The sequence below is a fragment of the Loxodonta africana genome, chromosome 21 (genome assembly GCF_030014295.1).
Source record: "Loxodonta africana isolate mLoxAfr1 chromosome 21, mLoxAfr1.hap2, whole genome shotgun sequence".
NCBI classification, from domain to species: domain Eukaryota; kingdom Metazoa; phylum Chordata; class Mammalia; order Proboscidea; family Elephantidae; genus Loxodonta; species Loxodonta africana.
Window position 1 is genome coordinate 18,164,293 of NC_087362.1, and position 23,463 is coordinate 18,187,755.

Below are 23,463 nucleotides of genomic sequence, written 5' to 3' on the forward strand. Positions count from 1 at the left end.
AGATCTTTACGGGAGCAGATTGCCAGCTCTTTTCTCCCACAGAGCCACTGCTGGCTTTGAACTGCTGGCCTTTTGGTTCGCAGCCGAGTGCTTAACCATCTCACCGCCAGAGCTTACTGTGTCTTACACAGGCGAATGGTGTGGACACTAGATATGTATATATGTGTGTGTCTTTACTGGGTCTACATGTGAAATGTATTTCTTACTGGGGGGTGGGTTTTAAAAAAAGTTTGAAAGCTACTGACCTTAAAATATTTTAGTATTATCTTCGTCTCATCAACCCTAGTGTGTTTTCTGGGGGGTTGGGTGGTGATAGATGGTTAGCTTAAGTGAGAGATGAATTGAAAGAACAAGCCAAGGTCAGAGATTAGGTGTCAGGAATAATAAGGCAGTGAGGGTGTGGGATGGTTCTGGGCTCTGGAGAGTAACACTGCTTAGCAGGTCCTTTTGTCAGGGAACTAAATATTTAGTTACTCCTCCATGAGAGAGGAAACAGGTGTGAGAATTAGCACTGCTAATGGCATTGGTGAAGAATACTGAATATACCATGGACTATCAGAAGAACGAACAAATCTGTCTTGGAAGAAGTACAGCCAGAATGCTCTTGAGAAGCAAGGATGGTGAGACTTGGCCTCACACACTTTGGACATGTTATCAGGAGGGATCAGTCCCTGGAGAAGGACATCATGCTTGGTAAAGTAGAGGGTCGGAGAAAAAAAGGAAGACCCTCAACGAGAAGGATCGACACAGGACAACAATGGAGCTCAAACGTGGCAATGATTGTGAGGATGGTGCTGGACTGGGCAGCGTTTCGTTCTCTTCTACATAGGGTGGCTATGAGTCGGAGCCGACTTGACGCACCTTATGACAACAGCATCACATTGTTGGTGTAGGCTTGAGTTAAATTATACTGTATCAATAAAATTGACTTGGTTCGTAACGGTCATTTAATAAAATGCCCAAAATGCATTATAAGAGAATAATTATTCTCATTTTATAAGTTTATCACCCAGTTGGTCTTATTACATATTCTGAATATCTCAGTTTTACTGAGCTCATATTAAATGATATATGTTTTAAAGTGACATATTTGGATTTCATAGAAAGGAAATATATAGTTATTATATATTATGTTACTCCTTAAAGTAGCCAGAAACTTTAAATATCTTTTTGAATTCTTTTCAGTGAAAGTACTGACATTTCTGTTCCTTTCTAGTTCTTTTTATATAAACCCAAACCAAACCAAACCCATTGCCGTCGAGTCGATTCTGACTCATAGTGACCGTACAGGACGGAGTAGAACTACCCCATAGGGTTTCCAAGGAGCACCTGGTGGATTCGAACTGCTGACCTCTCGGTTAGCAGCCGTAGCACTTAACCACTACGTCACCAGGGTTTCCTCTTTATATATATATAATGAGCAATATAATATTTTAACAGTCACTATTTCTTAAATGAATTTTAACTAATTTTGTATTCTTTGAGGATCCTGTTTATTTTATAATAATCTGAATTTGTTCTTGAGAGTTAGAATTTTGGTGCCTATTTTTTATATGTTATGGCCACTTTACAAGACTTAGAAAATTGAAGCAATGGGTAATACATAAAGGTAGTTTCATAACATTGATGTTTGCTAAAATATAACTACTGTTGAAATGGAGTTCTTAGTAGAGACAATTTTTAATCACTTAATGAAATGCTGAATTATTTTGGTAATAATGTAAATGATCACTGAAGTGATTTTTTAATGTAGCATGCTTCCCTTTTTATTGAAACCCAACACAGGTGAATAATTTTATACAGTATTTCTTTAAAATATCTTTTCTAAGTTAGCTGAAAATGTAAAAACAGGTACATGATAGATAACCTATGAAGAATTATCTTTTTATTTTGTATATAGAATTACACACGGAATTTCCTAAAAAATTTATCATGTATTAGGCTTAACCCGGACTACAAAATTGATTAGCACACAAAACAAAATAAATGAAAGCCGTACATCAATATTACTATGAACATGCATGCAGAAACCCTAAAAAAGGATTAAAAATAATAATAATAAAAGCAAATCATATTACGTATGCATCAAAAGAATAATCTAATAATTTATCAAATAGGATTCATTCCAGGAATACAGGGGTGATTCAGCAGTAGGAAATCAATTAGTGTAATTTTATTGTGTTAACAGATTAAAGGAGAAAACCATATATAAATCCTCTCAATAAATGCTGAAATAGTAAAATTTAACACTAATTCTTGTTTTAAAGTCTCCTTTAATTCAAGAAATAGAAGGGGAGGTTAACTTGATATAGTATACGTACCAGAAATGAGTGCCAAGCATTATACACAATGATGAGAAACTAGAAGCATGACCACTAAAGCCAAGAACAAGACAAGGATGTTTGCTGTTAGTGCTGTTGTTTAATATTATGCCGGAGGTCCTCACCAATTCAATTCAAAGGAGAAAGAAACAAGAGACAAATATTAGAAGAGAAGAGAAAGCATAAACATTATTTATGGATGATATGATTACCTATGAGAGTATCCTACTGAAGGAGCAGAAAATTATTAATTAATTCAGTAGAGTGGCTTGATAGCAGGTCAGCATACAAAAAGGAATAATCAGCTAGAAAATAAAATGGAAAAAAGTAGCAACAAAGTCCCAAAATATTCTCGAATAGAACGAATGGGAAAAATACAAGATAATTGTGAAAGGATGGTTCCAACATCAGTGCAATGCTGTATATAAATGAAGAAAACAGATAAAACTATAAACAACATGGATAAATCTTAAAAACCTGGTGTTGAGCAAAAGAAGCAAGATACAGAAGAATGTATATTGTATGATTTCATTAATATAAAGCTCATCCACAGAAAAATGCCCTAACTACATTGTTTAGAAAGAAATATATATATGTGGTAAAACCATTAAAAAAAAAAAAAGCAAAAGAATGGTTTTCACAAAAGTTAAGATGGTGGTTCCTCTGCGGGAGAGGTAAGGGTTCATGATTGTGGGAAGGCACGTGGAGGGCTCCTAAGTGTTGACAATTTACTATTTCTTTCCCCGGTTGGTGATTACGTGGATGTTTCCTTTAAATTTACTAAACTCTGTGCATATGTTTTATCTGCTTTTCTGTAGGTGACTTTGTATCACAGTAAAAAGATACAAAAAGGAAAGAGAGGAGATGCATAAGTGGAACAGAATATAGAGTCCAGAATCTGACCATCTCTGTGGGGGAATTTATTATATGATGAATGAGGCATTTTAAACCAATGGGAAAAAAGATGTATCAGCTGATAAATGGTTACAAGATATATTTTTCTAGAGAAAAAAAAATTAAATTGGATTCCTAGCTCATATCTTAAAAATTTATTCCAGATAGATTAAAGATCTAAATGTAAAAATGAAACTATGTGTCAGAAGCAAATATTGAGGTCCGTCGGGAAAGCTGGTAATAGGGAATCCAAAGTCGAGAAGGGAGATTTTTTACATGTCGTGGGGTTGTTAACCAGTGTCGTAAAACAATATGTGTACTGGTTAATGAGAAGCTAGTTTGTTCTGTAAACCTTCATCTCGGGTATAATTTAAAAAAATATACTGACGTCTAGAAGGTCTTCCTAAGCAAGACAGTTTATACAGATATCATAAAAGAAAAGACAGGCAGATTTAACTACATATTAATTACAAATTCCTGTGCAGTGAAAGATACTGTAAACAACAATTAAACATAGAAGACAGACGGAAAAATATTTGCCAAATCTTTATTAGTCTTATTTTCCACAGTATATGAACAGCTTGTGAAATTTAATAACTCCAAAATTAGGTGAACAATTAGCATATAGAAGAAGAAACGTAAATATACAATCTGGAAAATATTCTCAGCCTTTCCAAGAAGCAGAAATTTGAGATGGATTGATAAGAATCAATATTTGTGACACTATAGGGAAATGGACTCTTTGGTGGGAGTATAAATTGGTACAGCCTCTTTCTTGGGAGAGCAGTTTCTCTCAACATTTAAATTATATTTGTACCCTATAATTCCATGTCTAGAAATTGCCTTTCTGAAAGACTTGCATATGGCACAAAGATATATGTATAAGGAAGGTCCTTCTAAAGAGTGGGAAAAATTGGAACCATCTCATGTCTATCCTAGGGGAATGATTCAATAAATTAATTGTATTCATAATACCCATAACAGTTGGAGTTATTAATTTGCTTACCATGTTGTATAAATGTCAAAAGACAATGTTAATTAAAAAAAAAAAATTCCCATTGAATAGCACATTGTCATACGTTTATGTGAAAAGCATATAAAGTTCTATGTATGTATATATTTACACATGTACTTAAGTGCGTAAAACAGTGTCTGGAAATGTATTCATGAAAACATTACCAGTAGTTACTTCTGGAGGTGAGAAGTGAAGTAGACTTTTTACTTAATTACTCTTGTCTGAATTATATATAGTAAACATATGTATTGCAAAATTTTTTTTTAAGAAAATGTTCTTTATTTTTGGGCTTTTGAAACAGCATTCTATTTTTATAGTATTAGAAAACTATTAAAATTAACAGCCATATCTGAGCACAAAACTTTGTGATTGACAACTGGGGAAGAACGCTTTCCATAGTCTACTGAGTTTAATGAATTTCTTTTTGTGTTTAACAGAAGCATATCAGACCAAAAGGTCGGCAGTTCAAATCCGCCAGGTGCTCTCTGGAAACTCTACGGGGCAGTTCTACTCTGTCCTGTAGGGTCTCTTTGAGTCGGAATCGACTCGATGGCAGTGTTTTTTTTTTTTATCAGACATGGTGGATCTTCATTTTTGGAGATATATTTTGAAGGAGAGTTGTAGCAATATTGGCTTTTTCCTTTTCCTTCTTTAAATTTCCATAAATTTGGAATGTTCACATGGTGCCTCAGAATCTCTAATTTTTAGTTTTACTTTTTGTCCAGGCCCATCAAACTGCAGTGAAGAAGGTGAATCCTGGAAAAGAAAGGAGGAAAATGTTTGAGGTATAAAGATATCCATCAGCTTTTTTAAAGCATTGCAAAAAACAATTATTTAAAAAAAAGGAAACAAAATCTTAAACAGTGTAAAACCTCCAAACCTTTCCTCCTTATTTCTTTCAATCAAATACCTCTAACTTTTTTTTTTTTAAAACTTCCCTGGACATTCCTCTGCCATTGGTATACTAACTTTCCTGATAAAATAGAAAAACTAGGAATTATTATTGATGAAAATATTCTCTCTCTCTCTTTTTTTTTTTTTTTTTATTTAAGGAAGCAGCAAGAAAGAGAAAGTTGGAATTTACTGAAAAAGAAAAGAAACAAAAGGATCAGGTAGTTTTTTTTTTGTTGTTGTTCCTTTGCCAAGACGTAGATTTTCATAATTTTAAGAGTTCTAAGAAGTTTGTCTTTAAAATTATTACAGATTAGTTTAATGAAGGCTGAACAGATGAAAAGGCAAGAAAAGGAAAGGGTAAGAGGATAATCTGTTTTTCCTTGGCACATTTTTCCTCCACACACATGCACACACTCTCTCGTTTTAAAAATATTATTTTATTTGTATTGTTGAGAATATACACAGCTAAACATACACCAATTACACAGTTGTTGCGTGTACCATTTAGTGACATTGATTACATTCTTCAAGTTGTGTAATCATTCTCACCCTCCTTTTCTGAGTTGTCCTAACGCTACTAACATAAACTCACTGCCCGATAAGGTTCCTATATAGTCTTTCCAGTTGCTGTTACCAATTTGATCCCATATAGGTAATTCTTAAAAGAGCATCATGCTCAAGGCAGACTTTTTTTACAAGTTAAGCTAAATTGTTGTTTGGTTTTAAGAAGACTTCAGGGAATATTTTTGGTTTAAGGTTTAAGGATTATCTCAGGTCAGTAATTTCAGGGGTTCATCCAACCTTCATGGCTTCAGGAAATGTGGAGTCCATGAGAATTTGAAATTCTGTTCTTCGTTTTCCCCCTTTTGATCAGGATTCTTCTATGGAATCTTTGATCAAAATGTTCAGTAATGCTAGCCAGGCACCATCCAGTTCTTCTCGTCTCCTGGCAAAGGAGACGGTTATTCATGGAGACAATTAGCCACACATTCCATGTCATCCTCCTGTTCTGACTCTCCTTTTTCCTCTGTTGTTCCAAGTAGACAGAGACCAGTTGTACTTGGAGGGTTGCTTGCAAGCTTCTAAGACCCCAGGCACCACAGATCAAACGAGGAGGTAGAACAGAAGCATTAAACACATTATTAGGTCATTTAACTGGGATTCCCATGAAACTAGGAACCCAAACCTCCAAACGAAGAAACCAGATCCCACAAGGTATTTGGTTACTGGGTGGATTTTTTAAGCAGCTTTAGCAGTTGCTCTTTCTTTGGTCATTGTTGCAAATCTATCTGTCACACAACTTTTTCAATTCAACTTTTTACAGGTATACAACTTATTAACAATTACAATAATCAGCTGTGCACCCCTACCCTTAATCAACACGATATTTCTGTCACCACTAGCCTCCTCTTTCCCCCTCACTCTGGACCTTGGTAACCACTAATATATTTTTTTCTCTATGCATTTGCCTTTTCTTGTCTTTTTATATAAGTGCAGTCATAGAGTATTTGTCCTTTTGTGGTTGACTTTTTTTACTCAGCAAAATGTCACATACATTTTTTTTTTTAAATAAAAAGGCATACTTTGATTTCCGTTTCATTGTAGATGTATTTCATGAATTTTATATTAAATACTTGACACAGTGTTTTGTTTCTTTTCCAAAAGTTGGAGAGGATAAATAGGGCCAGGGAACAAGGATGGAGAGATGTGCTGAGCGCTGGTGGAGGTGGCGAAGTGAAGGTAGGCACCTGAAACAATAGAGTTACACTACTATGATTTTTTTATTCTAGTTTCACCTTGCTGTTTAAAATCTATGTAACTGTTTTTTTTTTTTTTTTTTTTGGTTCACAGTTAATTTTTATTTAGAATCCTTCAGCATCTATTATAAATTTTTATCTTTTCTGTGTGTGTTATTTTACTTGTATTGATAACTAATATGTGACACTGTTGCAGCTGCGTAGAAGGCTTGATGTGAATGAAGGCTGTGATACACTGTTCCTGCTAGAGGAATCTTTTTAAAATCAAATACAATATGTCACACCTCTGCCTAATATCCTTCCATACTGCCTTAGAAATGAAGTTTTCAGAAGACCCTTTTTTTTATTTAATTTTTTTTTTTTGGTAAAAACATACACAGCAAAACTTGCTCCTTACAGTTTCCAGACATAATGCTCAGTGACATTGTTTACATTCTTCACATTGTGTCAACATTCTCCTTATTTCTGTTCTAGTTGTTTCATTCCTATTTACTTAATCTCCCTGTCCTCAACATTCTCATCTATGCCTTAAAATAGCTGTTGCCCCAAAGATTAGACAGGCCTATAAAACATGGCTCCAGGAATTGACGGAATACCAATTGAGATGTTTCAACAAACATATGCAGCGCTGGAAGTACTTGCCTGTCTATGCCAAGAAATAGAAGACAGCTACCTGGCCAGCCGACTGGAAGAGATCTGTATTCATGCCTATTCTCTAGAAAGGTTATCCTGCTGAATATGGAAATTATCCAACAATATCATTAATACCACACACAAGTAAAATTTTGCTGAAGATCATTCAAAAGCAGCTGCAACAGTCTATCAACAGGAAACTGCCAGAAGTTCAAGCTGGATTCAGAAGACATGGAACCAGGGATTTCATTGCTGATGGCAAATGGATCCTGGCTGAAAGCAGAGAATACCAGAAAGCTGCTTACCTGTGTTTTACTGACTATGCTAAGGCATTCCACTGTGTGAATTATAACAAATTATGGATAACATTGCAAAGAATGGGAATTCCGGAGCACTTAATTGTGCTCATGAGGAACCCGTACATAGATCAAGAGGCAGTGGTTTGAACAGAACAAGGAGACACTTTGTGGTTTAAAGTCAGGAAAGGTGTGTGTCAGGGTTGTACCCTTTCACCATACTTATTCAGTCTGTATGCTGAGCACATATGACTATATGAAGCTGAGCACATATGACTATATGAAGCTGAGCACATATGACTATATGACTATATGAAGAAAGATGGGGCATCAGGATTGGAGAAAGACTCATTAACATCCTGAGACATGCAGATGACACAACCTTGCTTGCTGAAAGTGAAGAGGACTTGAAGCACTTAATGATGAAGATCAAAGACCACAGCCTTCAATATGGATTACACCTCAACATAAAGACAACAAAAATCCTCACAAGTGGACCAATTAGGAACATCATGATAAATGGAGAGATGACTGAGAATGTCAAGGATTTCATTTTACATGGATCCACAGGCAACAGCCATGGAAGCAGCAGTCGAGAAATCAAAAGATACATTGCATTGGGCAAATCTGCTTCAAAAGACCTTTTTGAAGTGTTGAAAAGCAAAGATGTCACCTTGAGGACTAAGGTGCACGTGAACCAAGCCACGGTGTTATCAGTCACTTCCTATGCATGTAAAAACTCAATGACGGATAAAGAAGATTGAAGAAGAATTGATGCTTTTGAATTGTAGTGTTGGAGAAGAATATTGAATGTACCATGAACTGCCAAAAGAACCAACAAATCTGTCTTGGAAGAAGTACAACCAGAAAGCTTCTTAGAAGCAAGGATGGCGAGACTACATCTCACATACTTTGGACATGTTGTCAGAAGGGATCAGTCCCTGGAGTAGGACATCATGCTTGGTAAAAAAGTGAAAGAGCAGAAGACCTTCAATGAGATGGATTGACACAGTGGCTGCAGCAATGGGCGTAAGCATAACGATTGTAAGGATGTCACAGGACCAGGCAGTATTTCGTTCTGTTGTACATAGGGTTGCTATGAGTTGGAACTGACTCGACCACACCTAACAACAACATAAAACGATAACACAAATGAGGAACATGCTTCTTAGTTCAGTTAAGTATATGAGGCCAAATGGGCAACACCTGCCCAGAAACAAAGAGGAGAACACGGGAAGGGATAGGAAACCAGATGAATGGACATGGGGAACCCGGGGTATAAAGGGAAAGGGGGAGAGTGCTGACACATTGCAGGGATTGCAATCAATGTCACAAAACAATTTGTGTATAAATTTTTGAATGAGAAACTAATTTGCACTGTAAACTTTCACCTAAAACACAATTAAAAAAAAAAAAAAAACTGTTGCCCGTTTGGTCTTATGTAATTTTTTTTAAGTAACACAGTATTCAAGGGTGACAATCTTTACTCTTTGGGCCAAACTGTTACTGGTACGTAGTTTAAAGATGACTTCAGGGGTTAGTTTTAATTCATGGTTTGAAGAGCAACTCAGAGCCATAGCCTCAGGGACTCCTCCAGCCTTAGCAGGTCCAGTAGAGAAGACTTCATAATCTGGCCTCTGCTAGTCTCTCCAAATTCATCTCTATCCATTCCCTACCCCATACGGTATGTTCTAGTCATGGTGAACTAAAGACGGTACTTACAGTTTCTGTACTGTGTATAGCCTGCCGGGTCTGTTTTCACACCTGCATTTCTCTTTGTTTGAAATTCCCTTCCTCCCTTCCATCCTTACCCCCATCTCGGACTGGTTTCCTAGATAACCCTTTGCCTAGATGTTGTTGTTGTTAGGTGCTGTCAAATTGGTTCCGACTCATAGTGACCCTGTGTGCGACAGAATGAAACACTGCCCAGTCCTGCGCCATCCTCACAATTGTTGCTATGCTTGAACCCATTGTTGCAGCCACTGTGTCAATCCATCTTGTTGAGGATCTTTCCTCTTTTTTGCTTTTTTACTAAGCATGATGTACTACTCTGGGGACTGATCCTTCCTGACAGCATGTCTGAGTATGGGAGGCGTAGTCTTGCCATCCTTGCTTCTAAGGAGCATTCTGGTTGTACTTCTTCCAAGATAGGTTTGTTCATTCTTCTGGCAGTCCGTGGTATATTCAGTGTTCTTCTCCAACAGCACAATTCAAAGGCATCAAGTCTTCCTTATTCACTGTCCAGCTTTCACATGCATAGGAAGCGACTGAAAACACCATGACTTGGGTCAGGCACACCTTAGTCCTCAAGGTGACATCTCTGCTTTTCAACACTTCAAAAAGGTCTTTTGCAGCAGATTTGCCCAATGCAATGTATCTTTTGATTTCTTGACTGCTGCTTCCATGGCTGTTGCCTGTGGATCCATGTAAAATGAAATCCTTGACATTCTCAGTCGCCTCTCCATTTATTATGATGTTGCTAATTGGTCCAGTTGTGAGGATTTTTGTTGTCTTTATGTTGAGGTGTAATCCATACCGAAGGCTGTGGTCTTTGATCTTCATCATTAAGTGCTTCAAGTCCTCTTCACTTTCAGCAAACAAGGTTGTGTCATCTGCATGTCTCAGGATGTTAATGAGTCTTTCTCCAATCCTGATGCCCCATTCTTCTTCATATAGTCCAGCTTCTCGGATTATTTGCTCAGCATACAGCTTGAATACGTATGGTGAAAGGATACCATCCTGAAGCACACCTTTCCTGACTTTTAACCATGCAGTATCCCTGCATTCTATTTGAACGACTGCCTCTTGATCCATGTACAGATTCTTCATGAGCACAATTAAGTGTTCTGGAATTCCCATTCTTTGCAATGTTATCCATAATTTGTTATGATCCAGACAGCTAAATGTCTTAGCATAGTCAATAAAACACAGGTAAACAGTTTTCTGATATTTTCTCCTTTACCTAGGTATGTTAATTCAAATGTCCCTTTTTGATGGATTCAGACTATGTAACCTGGGACAAGTTACTTAATTTTTCTGAGCTTCAGTTTCTTCATCTTAAAAAGAACATATGAAAAGTTCTAAGAGTTTGACTAATAAGAACTTATGTTAATTTCCTTTTATTTATTTTGCCAGTCTGTTATATACTTCTTCTTTTGCTTCTGTAGTATCCTGTATATCTCTGCCTGTGGAAGGCAGAATTCTAAGATGGTCCACAAGATTCTGGATACCCAGTGTACACACCACCTTATATTATTCCCTCCCCTTGAATGTGGGTGCGTCCTGTAGGTGTGATCCTATAGTAGCCTCTTTGATTAGGTTATGTAACATGGCACGTGGTGATGGAATGGCCACTCTCGTAACTATGTTGCTTTATATAAGACTCAGACTGGAAGGGGAGAAGTCACAGAAGTGTGCTTCGTGGTCTAGGGGAAGGCAAACATCCATGTTGTAAACTGCCTGTGGGGGCCTCATGGAGGGAACTGTAGGTGGCCTCTAGGAGCTGGTCATGTCCTGTGGCCAGGAACTAGTGAGAAATGGGGATCTCAGTCACGCAGCTGCAAGGAAACGAATTCTGCCAACAACTAGCCAGCCTAGAAGAAAATCCTCAGCCTCAGTTGAGAATTGCAGCTTCAGCTGATACTTTGGTTTCTGCCTGGTGGGATTCTATGCAGAGGACCCAGGTAACTCGTACTCAGACTCCTGGGCCAACGAAACTGAGATAATAAGTGGGTATTATTTTAAGCTTCTGAGTTTGTGATGAAGCCCTGATGGCGCAGTGGTTAAGGGCTCAGACTTCCAACCAAAAGGTCAGCAGTTCAAATCTACCAGCCACTCCTTGGAAACCCTTTGGGGTAGTTCTGCTGTGTCCTGTAAGGTTGCTGTGAGTTGGAACTGGGTCGATGGCAATGGGTTTTCTTTTTTTTTTTTTTTTAAGCTTGTGGTAAATTCTTATGCAGCAATAGGAATATAATTCTGCGACCTCTGTATTATAATTTTAATTTGTATCATTGAATTAACTGTTAATCAACATGTCGTTAAACTGTGAATTCCCTTTACCCATCTCATGAATGTTTTTTATTTAGGTACGAAATAGACATTTGTGAAGCTGAATTGATTACCGTTTTTGCTCATTTCTTTTCCCCAAAAGCTGTAGTTTGTAAAAGAGCTTGCTTGTGGCACAAAGGGTTTGAACTCAACTCCTAACCTAAAGGTTGGTAGTTCCAACCCACTAAGCAGTACCAAGGAAGAAAGGCCTGGTGATTTGCTTCCAGAAAAGAGTACAACCAAGAAAACCCTATGGAGCAGTTGTACTCTATAACACATGGGGTTGCCATGAGTCAGAATTGACTTGACAGCAATGGGTTTGGTTTTTGTTTCTTTGTTTTGTTTTCATCTAGACATATCTATTGTGTCCTGGCTCTCAAGTCTCTTGAGATAAAGAAGTTTTTCATATTACGTATCAGTAATTGGGTAAAAGTCACTTTTTCCAATTCTGTATTAAGGTAGACTTATACAGCTTTTTTTTTCTCTCTTTTTTTATTATACTTTAGATGAAGGTTTACAGAACAGACTAGTTTCTCATTAAACAGTAAACATATTGTTTTATGACATTAGTTAACAACCTCATGACATGTCAACATTGTCCCTTCTCAACCTTGGGTTCCCTGTTACCAGCTTTCCTGTTCCCTCCTGCCTTATAGTCCTTGCCCCTCATTTGGTGTGCCCCCTTTAGTCTCCTTCTGTTTTACGGGTCCGTCCAAACTTTGGCTGAAGGGTGAACCTCAGGAGTGACTTCATTACTAAGCTGAACGGGTGTCTGAGGGTTATACAGTTTTTAATAATCTAATTTTATCCTCATATTAAGTAGAGGAGTCCCTGGGTAGGGCAAACAGTTAAGCACTGGAACGCTAAAACTGCCCAGAGGCACCTTGGAAGACAGGCCTGGAGATCGCTTCTGAAAGGTCAAAGCCTTGAAAGCCCTAAGGAGCACATTGTACTCTGCACACACGGGGTCACCACGAGTCAGAATCAGCTAGACGGTAACTAACAGCAGCATTCAGTAGAACTTATTACCTCTCGAATGATAGACCAATATGGACTCAGAATTTGGCCCTTTCTAAAATAACTAACCCCATGTCTTACCTGACTGGACAGTGAAAACTTACCAGACATTTTGTTTCAGATGTGTGATAATTGTTGAAAATTTGATTATTTTATCTTCTCCTTTGCTTATATCTCCTTATATGCAATAAAATCATATCCCTTTTCTATGATATATAAAGTAGTATTGTAATCCTGAAAGTCTAGTTTTACCAATGTTGTTTGATAACCACTTGAGACACTTTTTTCACCATTGTTAGATCGTATGTGCTTAGTATATTTCTGCTTCACTTTACAAGCTTTTGTAATTCTTTTGTTGAGGGTTACTGAAACAATTTTGTTTTCAACAATTTAAAGAAAATTCTGTTTTTCCCCTATACTTACTCCTCATAGTTTTAAATATTAAACTTGTTAGGCTATTTGATTTCTGTACAGTTGGTAAGGACCTGAGGGCCAGTGTAATGTGAAGCAAATTGAGGAGATCTCCCAAATTTAGGTAAAACAAAAATTAAGTATCACAATATTAAGGGCAGTATTTCAAATTTAATAGCATTATTATATGCCTCTAAGCAACAGATGGAAACCCTTGTGGCGTAGTGGTTAAGTGCTGTGGCTGCTAACCAAGAGGTTGGCAGTTCGAATCTGCCAGGTGCTCCTTGGGAACTCTGTCCTATGGTGCAGTTCTGCTCTGTCCTACAGGGTCGCCATGAGTCAGAATCGACTCAACGGCGGTGGGTTTGGGTTTTTGAAGCAGCAGATGTTGTTATTATTTGCGATAATAAATAACCAACTCTTTTGTGTAATCCATTCTTTGGCGTGTCTTTTATAAGTATGTATTTTCATAAAAATGATGTTGCATTCCAGATATAGTTTGAACACATGGTGATTGTTATATATAAGAGGTGTACCTGCCGTTTGAAAATACACTGGAATACTATCCAGCGATGAAAAGGAATAACCTGTTTATACATACAGTAACATGGGTCAGGCTCAACATTATACTGATTAAAGGAAGCTAACACAAGAGTACGTATTGTATGATTGCATTTATATGAAATTACAGGCAAGGCAAATCTAATCTGTGGTGACAGAAAGCAGATCACTGGTTGCTCGGGTGACAGGCATTCACTGTGGAGGGACATGAGGGAACTTTCTGGGGCGATGGAAATGCTTTTGATTGTGGTAGTGGTTACATGAGTGTATATATTTGTCAGAACTCATCAACTTGTTTATAATTGGTGAATTTTATTGCGTATGAATTATACTTCAATCAAGTTGATTTTAAAAAGATCATATTTCTTCGGTATTCTAACACAATATTTTCAGTTCTTTTGAGTATAGGCATCTTCAGAGATGTTTACATAAAACGTTTACATACTTTTTGATAAAGACATTAAAACACTGAAATTCAAGTTAAGATCATATTAGCACCGGATTAAACTTAAAGAGTCACAGTGTAATGGGAGATTTGACCAGGTTTTATCAGAATTCTGATCCTGGTCTTGGCTTGAGATGCACGTTTTGAGGATATGTGTGAGGACCCCCTTGATGGAGCCTTCTGTCTAGTTACTCATCACCCCTGTTTCCAGCAACTTGAATCTCTTGTTGTTTGAACATCTCATCAGTTATCTGAATTTATCTTGAGATGATTTTTTTTTAAATCATGGTTTCTTATAAAATTATATGCAACTTACTATGTCAGGGTGTTAAAACAATTGTTATCTCATTGGCTTACACTCAAATTTCTTTTATTAGATGCTAATATATCTCTTTGTATCTTTTCTTAGCCAGAATTCTTCCTTAAGGTGTTATCACCTGGAAGTTCCTCCTTCTTTATTCTCAGTATTCTGGTATTTGCACTCATCATTTTATAAAAAACTGATTTTTTAAAGGCTGCTACACAACTTTAGACGTATCAACCTGCTTATTCAGTGCCATTTGACCTGCATTTGAGGTTATTGGTTTCCTCTCTTACGTTACCATTTCTTCTGTAGAGTTTGTTGTTGTTCTTAGGTGCCATTGAGTCAATTTCTGGCTCACAGCGACCCTACGTACAACAGAATGAACACTGCCCGGTCCTGCGCCATCTTCACAATTGTTATGCTTGAGCCCATTGTTAAGCCCATTGTAGCGTTATACACTTTTATTTACTGTTTTTATCCTTTTCCGACAGTTTTATTTTCTAACTACGGGTTTTCCAAGTGGCTGATTGTTATATCTCTGTAGTTGAGCCCTTATGTCTTTGTCTTTATCCTTTGTCATTCCAGGAAAGAATCAACAACTCCCTCCAACTTTTACTTTTTCAATGGTCGCCTTTATTTCTAGGCTTCCTGACTTGGGGTCAGCGCAGCATCAGCCTAATTAGTCATTCTGTCTTAGTCTCTCGTTTATTCCTGCTTATCATGCTTAATATTCACTTTTTGACCTTTTTAAAAGCTGTTTTGGTATACTACTGCAAGAAAGTTTATAAATGCTTTCTGTTGTTTATTATGTGAACTCAAAATACCCAGGCCTGATAGCGGCTAGCTCTACCAACCTTTTACTGCCAAGCTTAACACTCCCCATTTGCCTTCTTTGTAATCATGTTTTTGTTGACGCTATCCTTCGTATTTCCTTCCCCTGCCCCACTGCCAACATCCAAATACATATATACATTGCTTATTTTTGCATTAATACCTCGGCTCATATTTACTCTCTCTTTGTTACATTGCTTTCAAGGCTAGGCTCAACATTTATCTTTCTCTAGGTATTTTAAGGAAACACTGGGGGTGTAGTGGTCAAGCACGACAGCTACTAACCAAAAGGTCGGCAATTTGAATCCACCAGGTGCTCCTTGGAAACCCTATGGGGCAGTTCTACTGTGTCCTGTAGAGTCGCTCTGAGTGGCAATCGACTCAACGCAATGGGTTTGGTTTTTGGTTTTTAGGTACTTTAAAAGTATTTTTATGGATTTTACTTATCATTTTTTTCTGCTTTGTGAATTTGTTCAGTGCTTACTACTTAGAGTATCCCTCATTATCATTCATTTACCACAGGCTTGAGATGTTTTTCTAGTTTTGTGTTTTCTTTCTCAACTGGATTGTAAATTCCTTAAGCATAGATATGTTTTGCTGCTTTCATCGATTCATGAGGTATGTTTTCATGGCATTTTAACCTTAATATCTGCTTGCTGAACTGAAGGATTTGGGGTATATTAAATGCCATATCCGAATGCTTAGGTTAAATATAATTTTGAGGGTTGTAAAAACAGGCTCTGCTTTAGTTAGAAACCATACATATTTAAGCTTAATAGAACAGAATCATACGAAATGCATATTAGAAGCTTGTTTCAAAACTTGAGAGTATTTTCCCATATTTAAATGATTTAGTGACATTTTACTGTTTTCGTCTGTCACATTAAATTATGCATTATTATTAGTGACAAAGTGTACTACTTTTGGATTGTTAATGGTTAAAATCTAGTAGAAAAACATTTTGCTTTGGGTTGTGTATGTATTACTATGTTAAGTTAGATAATTGCTGTTTTAAAGTCACGTGTTGAAACTTACTTTTTTCTTTTGAGGATAGTGCAGGCCTCTTAGGCCTTATGAGATAAACATACGAGAGCTCTTTGTTTAATTCCTAGGCTCCCTTTTTTGTCAGTGGAGGGGCAGTGGCTCCATCTTTTTCTCCTCGTGGGCAGTATGAACATTACCATGCTATCTTTGATCAAATGCAGCAGCAAAGAGCAGAGGATAACGCATCTAAGTGGAAAGAAGAAAAACATGGCCGAGGGCTTCAGGAAAGGTATGGCTTACGTTCTGCAGAAGTTGCTTATGCTTTGCTTCAGAGAAAGTCCTGAAAGTCACTGTGCATATTTATCTACAGAGGAATTTCACCTGGAGTACGTCCAGGATTTCCTAACGGGGCTGCAGGTCATCACCGTTCCCCTGATGCTGATGCTATTAGAAAAACTTTGAAAAGATTGAAGGCCATGTCTAAACAAGCCAGTGCAAGCAGGTCGGACTGTGATGGTCTGTGAACTCATCCTCGTGTCTACTTTTGTCTTACGTGTAGCTTAGTACCTACACTGTCTAGATGTTTTCTGCATTATTACATAGAATATTTTTTGCCTTCTGGATGCAATAATTTTCTCAGGTGTAAATCTGGCACTTGATTACATTGTGGCAAGCATGTAGCTCTTCAGTTCAGTCTAATTTTTGTGGCTTATTTATGTATTATAGGCTAAATATACTATTTATAGGAACATTTGGTAACTGACAGCCAACATATGGTTGTAATAATTTCACCTACTTGCTTTAAATAAATCAGAATATAAATTTAAATTGAGTCACACTTCATACAAAACTTCAGACGTTTTTTTTTGTCTTCCTTTTCCTTATCACTTAGAACCCCACTTTTCTGTTTGTTGTCTTAGTACATCTTCTCTTCACATTCATCTTTGATGTGTATCTCTATGATCCTATTCATCAGATTTTCCCTCTTCACCATTGAATTAATTTAATAATGGTAATCGTCAGTGGTTTTAATTTGCATAGTTCCTTTTTTTTCAAGTGTGCATGTATGTCTTCTTAGGCATTTGAACTTCCTCTATAAAACATTCTGGTAAGTTAAGGAAGAACAGATAACATTTTGTGAAAATTTAGATACATTGCCTTTTCCTTGTGATTTTAAGGACAGTGCCTTTGAATGTTACAAAAATCTTTATGATGCCTCTTGATTATAAAAGGTGATTAAGATATAGTTGAGCAGAGGTATATAAGTGAGGTAAACATAAGTTAAAATTATGAATTATTTACAATAGCCTGAATGTTAAGCTAATTGTAGATTTTACAAGGCTACAGAGTCACACATATGCGTGTTTTTGATGAGGTGGGGAAGCAAATTCTATGTGAGGCTTTTATCCTCTTTTATTATTGAGCTTTCTAGTATATATTTTGATTGGCTTTATTTGTTTTTATTTTAATCAGAATCTTATAAAATAAATGTAGTTGTGAGGTGTAGAATCACCTTGCAGAAAGCCATTTGGCCTTTAGTCTTGTTCCTGTGGGCCCCAAGGTCAGAGGCTCACCTGGGGCCTGATACTGACTAAGCCTCAGGGGCATGATACAGTCATGGCCGTGTTGTGAGGCCAGTAAAGGCCTTGGAAGATGGAAGCTTAGAGAGCTTCCTGGTTGGTGACCGTACACCGGAGGGAGTAGTACATCCTTCTTTAGCACGTGGAAGCTCCGTGCTGTGACCTCTCCCAGACCTCCCCCTATACTTTTCTTCAGTTGTACCCTTTTTTGTTATATTAAAACTGTTATTGCAGGTATGGTGTTTCCCACAAGCTCTGTGCTTTATTACATTGAATTTTTGTACCTAAAGTAGCAGGGCGAGCCGGCTGGCCTGAAGTGGAAGGAGTCATGTGGACTCCTAGGCCTGCAGCTGATCCTGAAGGGGTAGAGGAAAACCCCAGGTTTGGAGCCTGCTGGTCTGAAGTGGAAACAGTCATGTGGACTCCCAGGCCTGCAGCTGATCCTGAAGGGGTAGAGGAAAACCCCAGGTTTGGAGCCTGCTGGCCTGAGGTGGAGGGAGCTGCCGACCCAGCCCTTGGTGGCTGGGTGAGCTGTATGGGCAGCTGGGATCTAAACTGAACAGGGAAGGGAAACTCAAATTTCCATAGGACATAGCTGGCATGTGGGGTGGGATTTGTTATCTACCACACAGTTTGGCATCAGAAGTGGGTGATCTTATTCTCCTGGACTGGTCTGCACAACTGGCACTGTAAGCAGGATTTGCTAGAGCCGACTTTGGCAGTGCAATTGTGTAAAGAAAATAGGGAGAACTGTTTTATGCTTCTTCACTCTGCTCATCTTCCAGAATGCTGCTTGGTTTTTCATAGTTGCAGTTACAGATAACTGACTACATTAGGTCATTTGCATCAAACTCCTGAATAAACTTGAAATATTTGTATGTGTTCATAGTTGAGTTTTAAATTGTTTTTAAGGGCTGTATATCTCAGTTACTTCTTCTAGCGTTGCACACCTTCCATGAAAAGTTTGAGCATCAGATATAATCTCCACTATTTTGATTTTCTGTTTTTAAACAGTATGTAGTTGTGAGATCATTTAGCATTTCATTTGAATCAACTCTAGTGTGCTTAGCAATACTTAAGCATACTATACTTTTTTTTTTTAAATCTTACACTCAAGTTGTTACTGACAATGCCAGTTTAAAAAAAAAAAAAGTTGCCATCGAGTTGACTCAGACTCATGACAATTCCATGTATGTCAGAGTAGAACTGTGTTCCCAAGGGTTTTTAATGGCAGAGATTTTGGAAGTAAATCACCAGGCCTTTCTTCCGAGGCACCAATGGGTGAACTCAAACCTCCAGCCTTTTGGTTAGCAGCTGAGCGCATTAACCGTTTGCATCACCCGGAAACTTCTACGTATATATGGTTGTAGACAATTAAGATCACTAGTTCAAAGTGTGGGTAGTAAGCTCTTTGCTTCCTTAGCTTGTAAAGCAATTTTATTTTTATTCTTAGTTCTTTTTTTCACATCGAAATACTTACTGCATCTTTCTCCATCCCTCTGTTATTGGCACAAATTATTTCACACTTTTTGCCCATTTTTTTTTTTTAATTGCTTTTTCTAGACATAGCCAGAACATTCTTTCCCTGCTCTGAACTGAGTTATTAAATTGCAGTGTATTTGGTGTAATCTTTAGAATTTGTTAATTTGTTGCCAAAGAAAAAGAGGTGTAGTTGTTTCCATTCTCTTTCATGGAGGGTGGTACGGGGACAGAGGTGCGTATCAGGCAGCAGGGCTTTCCTAGTGGCACTGGAGATTGTGGGAAATGGTATTTTATATTATTTAAGGGCTTTTATTTGATTAAAGACAGACTAGATGGAAAGACGTGGTGATCTGTTCCAAAAAAATCAGCCAGGAAAAACTGTATGGGTCACAATGGTCCAATCCCATTTTGCATTGATTTAGGGGAAAATTTGACAGCAGCTAACAACAACATTAGATTAAATAGCAAATAATGTATATTTGCATTTTAATACTTTAAAAAGACCTATTTTCAACCATTGTTCTTGCATTCATTAAAACTCTACGTAAGTCAGTAAACTTTCTTACAAATTGTTAATTTCGGGAGCCAAAGCTAAGCAGACAGGTAAACTGTTAATTTTGGTTGTTATTCATCTGTCACCGGCATTCATTGGTATTTAGTTTTTAATTGTAACCCAAGTATAAGGTGATTATTTAAAATTTTGTGATTAAGCTATTAAAATATTAACCATAACAATCATATCATTAGCCTTTTTGCTGCTTTTTTTTTTCTGTTGTAGCCAGATATAAAGTCAAGCTTGGCAAACTATGGCCCACTGGCCAAATCTAGCCAGCCACCTGTTTTGGTATGCCCCATTATCTAATAATTGGTTTTAAATGGTTGAAAAATCTAAAGAATGATATTTTGTGACATAAAAATTTTATGAAATTTAAGTTTCAGTGTCCATAAATAAAATTTTATTGGAATACAGCCACACTCATTCATTTATGTATTGTCTGTGGCTGCTTTCATGCTATAGCGGCAGAGTTGAGTATGACTTGCAAAGCCTAAAATATTGGCTCTCTACCCTTTACAGAAAGAGTTTTGCTTTTTCCTGATTCAGAAATTAAAATACATAGGTCAGAAGTTCTAGGAAAACGTTAGTAATACAACTTAAAACACTGAACTTCAAGATGTCCAGGAATTATGAGGCTTAAATTTTTGCTACCTTATAAACTGTAAAAATGAAATATTCGAAGTGTCTTATTTAATATTAAATCTGGAATAACTGCTTGCAGGTATCCAAATTCATAGACTTGGAATTTTTGACCTAAAAGGAATTTTAGGATGTAATTCTCCCTCCGTGTTTTAATGAATGATTTCCTAAGATACCATGATAAAAATATTTATACTAAGATAACAGATTTATATATAAATTACAAGATGGGTTGGTCAGCATCGTGTCTTTTACTTTAGAAGCACATGTTTTAATTGCTGAATGTGACAAATGGTTCTTTTGTAAATAGAATCATATAAGCTTCTTGACGCCTGATTTCATAGGCAGTGGTATTTAATTTTTAAAAAATTCTCTCATATACGCTGGTCCACTTTAGAAAGGTTTATTTTACCTTCTGATACTGCCAAAACATAATCCCATCACCTGCTGAAGTTTTTCCTCAGTATTCTCATTGCTTTCTAATCATACATAAACCATTTTATCCTGCTTATTGTACCTCCCACGTATTTCTTGACTGTCTCTTTTTTTTCCCCAGTTCTACCACCATTACCAGCTTTAGGCCTTCTTCATTTTTCATCCATGTTACCTCCTCGCTGACTTAAATTTTCTTTTTTAAAATGATCTTTTTAATGGAATTATCTAAAATGCAAATATTTAATCATTTGTATCTCCTGTTGCTATGACTATGAGTCAGAATCGACTCGACGGCATGGGTTTGGTGGGTGAGTTTGAAACTCTACAATGGCTTCCCACTGCTTACAGTAGATCTTAGCTGTCTCTCTAGTTTCTTTTCTTGATAGTCCCTGCCTTTTGTTTTATTATTCCAAGTCACTGAACTGCTTATAGTTCCCCAAATCACACTATTTCTTACTTTGATGTCTTTATTCTTGCAGTTAGCCCTCTCTCTCTTCATCTAGTTAATGTGTATTTGTCCTTTATGGTTTCTTGCAGCATTGTCCAGGGAGTCTTCGTTTACCCTACTTCATTATTACCTTTTACATATCTATACCACTGTGTTTATCACATACACTTTTTGTCCCCATTTTAAAAAATAATTTTATTGGAGCCTATTTTCATATATCATATACTTCACCTATTCCAAGTGTAAACTTCAGTGCTGTTATAGTGAATTTTCCAAGCATCATAAATCAGTTTGAAAACATTTTCATCACTAAAGTAAGATACCTCATGAACATCTACTCTTAGCTTCTGCCCTAGACAACTGCTAATCTACTTTCTGTCTGTATATTTACTATTGACATTTCACGTAAATGGAGTCATACAATATGTGGTCTGTTATGTCTGGCGGCTTTTACTGTACATAATGTTTTTGAAGCTTATCCATATTGTAGCATGTATCTATAGTATGTTTCTTTTTGTTGCTGAATACTGTTGTGTTATACGGATACATATACTCTTACCATATATCCTTGTAATTGTTAATTTAGTAATCTGTGTCAGCTACTAGGCCAAGTAGGAACTCTGTTTCATTTATCTTTATAACTTGAGAGATGGATATAATGTTGGCAGATAGTTGGCACCTAGTACATATTTGTTTAGTAAATGAGGGGAAAAAAGAAAGATACTAAACATAAATTACTGCAGGTTTTTAATTAGTGAAAGTAGTCAGTTTTGTAAACCTACTGATTTAAACTGGCTTAGGAAATGACTGTGAAATGAAGCAAAACTTATACTGTAAATCATATAAATAGACAGGGCAGATGGTACTATTTTATACATAAGTGGTGTGAAAGCATGTATGAAAATCTGTAAATCAAAGCTGTTATATATATGACCAGGTTCTTAGTAAAATAATTCTATACCGTGGCTTTACTAACATATGTCAAGCACTGGACACAGACAATATATTTGGATGAAAAGTCAAACAAGTTTTATTTCTACAAAGGTTAGAAAAGGAAGTCTAATGCAGCCAGGATACATCTTATCCAGCAATTTTATCCAGTTGCAAATGGAGGTATGAACCTCTGGGACCTCCCAAAAAAAGAGACTTACCAGTAGACGTGATAGTTTCAGATGATATGTTGGAGGGTCTCATCATACCTCTGAAGGCTCACCTGCCCTCCTCATGCTCTGCATGGTATAAATGGGGCCATAGCAGACCAGGATGCTCCTTGCCTGGATATATGCAGGAGATACATTGCATCTTTATTCACCTCAGAGTTACACAGTACATGATGTGATGTGATTGCTGGGGGCACCGCATGTGTGGTACAGAGGCATGAATAGATTTCTCAGTCATTGCTCTCAGCCTGCTCAAGCTAACGCGGCTTGATGATGTGGAATGTGATTAAGAGTTACTTACTCAGACGTATCTGAAAATCAAAATAGTAGGCCCTTAAACCACCTGTGGAGATGATCTAATCCTAGAAGATGCCAATGATGGAAGTTTCATGAGAATTTAAGTACCCTGTAAGTTTAATGCCCCTAGACCACTATCATTCATAGCTTTTTGGTGGAACATATTTTAAGTTTTTAAAGCTTACTTTCATATTTAAAATATTTTTTGTTCCAGTTAGTAGTACTTGACATAAAATGTAAGGGAGATGATTATTTGGGGTTTGAGAGTCAGAAGTGTTTAAATCTTAACTGGAAGATGGAGAAGGTTTTATTTCACGTTATTTTTTCACAGCATAACTCAGTGTGATAGCCCCAAAGAGAGGCTAGGCTGTAGGAAGTTTGTGTACCTTAGCAGCCAAAATCCCAGTGGAAGCAGAGCCCAAAATCTTGTTCATCTTTCTTCCTCATGGCCAAATT

General features: G+C 37.0%; 1 protein-coding gene across 13 annotated transcripts in view; it reads left to right on the forward strand.

Moving 5' to 3' along the window:
* Positions 1-23,463, forward strand: part of NEK1 (NIMA related kinase 1) — a 200,528-nt gene that overhangs the window by 59,617 nt on the left and 117,448 nt on the right. For 3 of the 13 annotated variants that reach the window (XM_064273582.1, XM_064273578.1, XM_064273579.1), the window contains exons 13-18: positions 4,956-5,015; positions 5,283-5,342; positions 5,434-5,481; positions 6,790-6,864; positions 16,539-16,699; positions 16,781-16,912. In XM_064273582.1, the coding sequence (XP_064129652.1) occupies positions 4,956-5,015; positions 5,283-5,342; positions 5,434-5,481; positions 6,790-6,864; positions 16,539-16,699; positions 16,781-16,912 (536 nt within the window). Of the gene's footprint in view, positions 1-4,955; positions 5,016-5,282; positions 5,343-5,433; positions 5,482-6,789; positions 6,865-16,538; positions 16,700-16,780; positions 16,927-22,594; positions 22,664-23,463 lie in introns of all 13 variants that reach the window. The other 10 variants (XR_010318794.1, XR_010318795.1, XR_010318796.1 and 7 more) reach the window with 7 other exon arrangements.